The sequence below is a fragment of the Crocuta crocuta genome, unplaced genomic scaffold (assembly GCF_008692635.1).
Source record: "Crocuta crocuta isolate KB4526 unplaced genomic scaffold, BGI_CrCroc_1.0 scaffold7, whole genome shotgun sequence".
Taxonomy (NCBI): domain Eukaryota; kingdom Metazoa; phylum Chordata; class Mammalia; order Carnivora; family Hyaenidae; genus Crocuta; species Crocuta crocuta.
In genome coordinates this window covers 8316528-8321595 of record NW_027531904.1, presented here as the reverse complement: position 1 = coordinate 8321595, position 5068 = coordinate 8316528, and the positions used below count along the sequence as shown (strand labels likewise).

At 52.5% G+C, this 5068-nt stretch overlaps 1 protein-coding gene across 1 annotated transcript in view; it reads left to right on the top strand.

The window, feature by feature from the left end:
- Positions 1-385: 385 nt before the first annotated feature.
- HOMER2 (homer scaffold protein 2) overlaps positions 386-5068 on the top strand; it is a 91518-nt gene continuing 86835 nt past the window's right edge. The window contains exons 1-2 of the mRNA XM_077774276.1: positions 386-403; positions 770-876. Coding sequence (XP_077630402.1) covers positions 386-403; positions 770-876 — 125 coding nt within the window. The remainder of the gene's footprint in view (positions 404-769; positions 877-5068) is intronic.

Here is a 5068-nt window from a genome sequence, read left to right as displayed (position 1 = left end):
TCATGCCCAGCTCAGCATCAGATACACCATAGGTGATCAATATTTGCAGAAAGAATACATATTTTTCCATGTTACTATATGGTCTCCACAAGCATAATCTGGTGGCTGCATAACACCTGACAGTTATCCATTTAATTCATGGCTTTAATGAGATGTTTGTTTCCTACGTCCAGAGCTGACCTTTTGCGGTCACAAGAAAAAAAAATGTTTGAAGTCCCTGTATCAGCAATATCAGAAATCTGAACACACGAATAATAACACTATACATGTATGCAGTAAGCCTAATCTTGCTGTTGAAAGAGAAATATATATAGATTACAGGTTTTTGAAATCAGGGTAGTCGGTTGTGAGCAGTGCTGCTTTTAAAAATAGAACAGAAGGGAAGATGGTGAATGCCTTGCAGGTGAGGGGTAAGAATTGTTCCGTGTACCTTCCATATATATATATAACTTGTGTTTCCATTTTATGAGCTCTCCACGTGCACCTTTTGCACACGGCCGATGGCAAGATGGCTGTGTAGGCTTTGGTCTACAGGAGACTCCCAGGGCTGCATTTTCAACAAACTTTTCTTTCTGGACCCATTTTAGATTTACAGAAAAATGGCCAAGACGGGGCCGAGGTCCTTGTGTGCCTCTCACCTGAGTGTCCCCCGTTGTCAGGGTCCCCCGTGTGCCACACGGAACGGACAAGTGCATTGTCAGGAACCGAACGCCACACTTGAGCCGCGTCTCACCAGTTTTTCTTCTCTCTCCTGCAGGACCGAATCTAGGATCTCCTGGGCCTTCAGTCGTCCTGTCTCCTGGGCCTCCTCTGCTCTGTGACAGCTTCTCAGTCTTTCTTTGTTCATCGTGACCTTGACGGAGGAGTGCGGGTCAGGTATTTTGTAGAATGTTCCTCCGTGTGGATTTGTCTGGTGTGTTTCTCATGATTCCCCTGGGGTGATGGGTTTAGGGGAAGAAGCATCACACGGTGGGGTACACGTCTCCTCAGCACCCCCATCAGAGGGTATGTGATGCCAATGTGGCTCATCACTGGTGATGTTAACCTGACTCACTTGGTCAAGGTGGTGTCTGCCAGGCTTCTCCACCATAAAGTTACCATTTTTCCCTGTCCACACTCTATTCCTGTTTGTTTGTTTAAAGTTTACTTATCTATATTGACAGAGAAAGATCATGAGAGGGGAGGGGCAGAGAGACCGGGAGAGACAAAGAATCCCAGGCAGATGACAGTGCAGAGCCCAACATGGGGCTCAAACTCACAAACTGTGAGATCATGACGTGAACTGAAATCAAGAGTCAGGTGCTTAACAGACGGAGCCACCCAGGCTCTCCACCCCACACTCTATTTTTTAGAGGCAAATCACTAAGCCCTACTCTCAGGGAGTGGGGGTGGGGGGCCTGTTGAACTCTACCTCCTGGGAGGGGAGTATCTACACATCTTACTTGGAATTCTTCTCTACGGAAGATTTGCCTCTTCCCCACTTACTTAACAATTTATTTGAATATGGACTCATGTATATTCATTTCTTATTTTGCATTATAATCCTATGCGTTATTTATTTTATGGCTCAAATCGTTCCGGCGTTGGCCACTGGGAGCTCTTTCCTGGGTCCCTCTAACATGCCTCCATCCTTCGTTATTTTTATTTATTTCTAGAAGAGAGAGAGAGAGAGAGACAGCGTGAGCAGGGGAGGGTCAGAGAGAGAGGGAGTCACAGACCGAAACAGGCTCCAGGCTCTGAGCTGGCAGTCAGCACAGAGCCCGACGCGGGGCTCGAACCCACGAACCGCGAGATCATGACCTAAGCGAAAGTCGGACGCTTAACCGACTAAGCCACCCAGGCGCCCCAATCCTTCGTTATTTTTGAGCATCCCGTTACTTTCTGATGCACCAGCATGCTTCAGCTCCTGTTATATTTCTCCCGCCCCAGACTAAAACCAGCCATTTCTCCAGGAGCTGGCCCTTGAGACACGGGAAGCCAGAGCCGTGGACCGTCACCCTCCCAGGCTCAGAGGGAGCACAGAAAAGCTTGGGGGATTTGCAGGCAACACAGAGGAAGGCTGTGTGTGGAGGGCTGTTCTTTGTTTCCTTGCCTCCTCAGCTCTCTGCACCTGTAGCTCTTTGGTGAGCCACCCACGGCTGTCTCGTCTGCTCTGGTTAGAGTGCAGAATCTTCCTCAGATGGACTGTCCGGGTCTGGTGATGGATTCTGGAAGCCTCTGCCGCCCACAGTCTGTGCTGGTGGAGGTCTGGCTTCCCGGACTTCCGGGGGCCTCTCTGCCCGCCCCCTCCCAACTCCGCATCCATCCACACACCGCCTTTGACCTTCCCAAGGCTGATGTTCCAGGGCTGGCCGCCACCGCGCCTTCCCTCGCTCGTGCATGCTCTGTAGGTGCCCGCGCCTCTTTGAGAAGAATGTGACCCCAACCTCCGTCAGTTTTCTCCTCTAGACCCTCTTCTCCGAGGCTCACGCCTCTGCCTGGGGCTGGAGTCTTGCGCCCCCTCACTGGCTCCTCTTGCTCAGCCTAAAAGGACAATCAAGTCTCTTGGGCTCCAGCCAGCACGGAGTCTCTCTCCCCGTCTTCACCTCAGGCCTCTCGACGGAAGAGACTTGGCCAATCCTTTCCCTCACCAGCCGGGGCCACGCAGAGCACGCTGCTGGGAGATTTTTCGCAGAAAAGGGGTGGCTGTTGATTCTGATGAAGTGGGAGGCACTGATAGGGACACCGAGTGGCCCCACGCTCGGGGGCCACCCCAGGAAGGTTACCCATGCCTCTGGCTATCTCAGAAGGCTCCCAAGAGGCAGCATCCAATCTGGGCCCGGAGTTGAGGCCGAAGGAGAGGAGGGGAAGGCACTCCTCACAGGTCCCCACAGGGGTGCCAGCTCAAAGTTGGTGGAAAGGAGGAGCATCCGTTTCCAAATCTTGTCTGATCCACACTTTGCCTCTTTTGTCCCCTCACCCTGTAGCGAGGGCCTTTGTCCAGAGGGACAGGCATTTTACTTATGGAGTATTTATTTTATTTTATTTTAGTAGGCTCCATGCCCAGTGCAGGGCTTGAACTCATGACACTGAGATCAAGACCTGAGCTGAGATCAAGGGGTGGATGCTTAACCAGCTGAGCCACCCAGACGCCCCTGCTCAGGGAGTGTTCAGCGTCACATGGGCTCACACCTCCAGCACGGCCCACTTCCCACTGTCTGTGGGATGCGGCCCAAGTGATTCACCAGCCACACCTGTTCTGCCTCAATGCGTCTTCCCGAGGTGATGTGGGTGTGCCCTTCTCATCAACAGAACATAAAGAAATTCTTGTTCGGGATTCCGGAGGCTGCTTGGCCCCACCACGCCGGAATCTGTCTCCTGAGCCTCCGACCCCAGCTAAGCTGACCTCTGCCATTCATTCCACTATGCTGACTTCCCCCTTTGACACTGCTGAGAGCAACCCCCACCCCCACCTCCACCCCGATCTTTGGAATTCAGCTTGTGATAGATTCCTTTCCGCCAGGACCAAGCACCAGACCTGGCTTTAAACAGACTCACTTGTGCTTACAGACACAAATCTTGTGCGTCTGTGGCCTGGCTTATGGTAATTCATTCATTCCACAGGTACTAATGGAGGACTTTCAGACACAGCTCTAAGCACTGGAGACACAATGATGAGCAAAAAGATACGGCTTCATAGAGTTTGCAAATGTGCCTGGGAGAACAGATATAAAACTGATAATTTCACAAATATTTATTGCAAATAAGTGCAATAAAGAAAAAGTACAGGGGTTCAGTTTGTCTAGGGCATTAAGTAAAGCTTCCACAGAGAAGTGACAGTTTTTTTTAATGTTTTATTTATTCCTGAGAGAGAGAGAGAGAGAGAGACAGCATGAGCAGGCGAGGGTCAGAGAGAGAGGGAGACACAGAATCTGAAGCCGGCTCCAGGCTCTGAGCTGTCAGCACAGAGCCCGACGCGGGGCTCAAACTCAGAAACTGTGAGATCATGACCTGAGCCAAAGTTGGACGCTTAACTGACTGAGCCACCCAGGCGCCTTGAGAAGTGACAGTTTAACTGAGATCTGAAGAATGAGTAGGAATTGACTAGGGGCGACAGACAGGAGAGGAGAAAAATCTTCCCAGGTGGACATAATAGCATGTGTGAAGGTCCTGGGGCTGAAAAGGGGGATGGCCAGTTGGCTAGGGGCAGAAAGGAGAATGAGAGAGAAAAGCCTGGAGAGGCGTAAAGGGGCGGGGCCTTGTAGGCATGTTTAGTATTTTGGTCTTTATCCCAAGGACAGTGGAAAGGAAGCCAGTGAAGGATTTTAGGAAGAGTGGCATGATCAGATTTGTAACTGAGAAAGTTACTGACCACAGTATGAATTACGGGGGGTGGGGGTGCACCCTGAGGAGGCCTGGGGAGTTAGCAGGTAAAGTTGTGGCCCCAGACGAGGTGAGGGTAAGTTTGAGGTGGTGACCCTACTTCATATGCTTGTTCCTCTCCCCCCCACCCCCACTGTCCTGAGATGCCAGGCTTCTGTGGGCAGTGTGTTCTCAGCAGAAGATGATCTGGCGGGAGGCCCTGGGGGATGGAGGTGAGCTTCGCCCCAATGCCAGCCTTGACTGGGAAATCAGGGCCTGATGTGTGGAAAGGGGATTAAGAGACCGCTCGTCTTTAAATTCCTCGTTCGCCATCCCAATTGCCCTCGCTCTAAGAATAAAACCAAGCTTAATTAGCCTCCTTAAGAGTGATTACGCTGTAATTGGAAGCCCCGTCCCACCTTGACGCTGGGAAGGGCCCCGAACACCTGCTGCAGGTGCCGGGTCCTCCCTGCCGCGTCCATGGCGGCGGGCACCCTGGGCCACCCAGCCTGGCAACGGACAGCAAAAGGAAGGTGGGCTTCAAGGAGGGGCGCGCCCGTGCCCACCTCAGCTTCTGGAGCTCTGGGCTCTGATCTGGTCATGTGACCTTGGGCAACTCGCTTCCCCTCCCGGGGCCTCAGTTCCCTCGTCTGCAACTGCAGGGTGGTCCCTCCGGCCGCGAGCGGGGCTCTCGGGGCGCCCCGCGGGCTGCTCGCTCCCGGCGCGG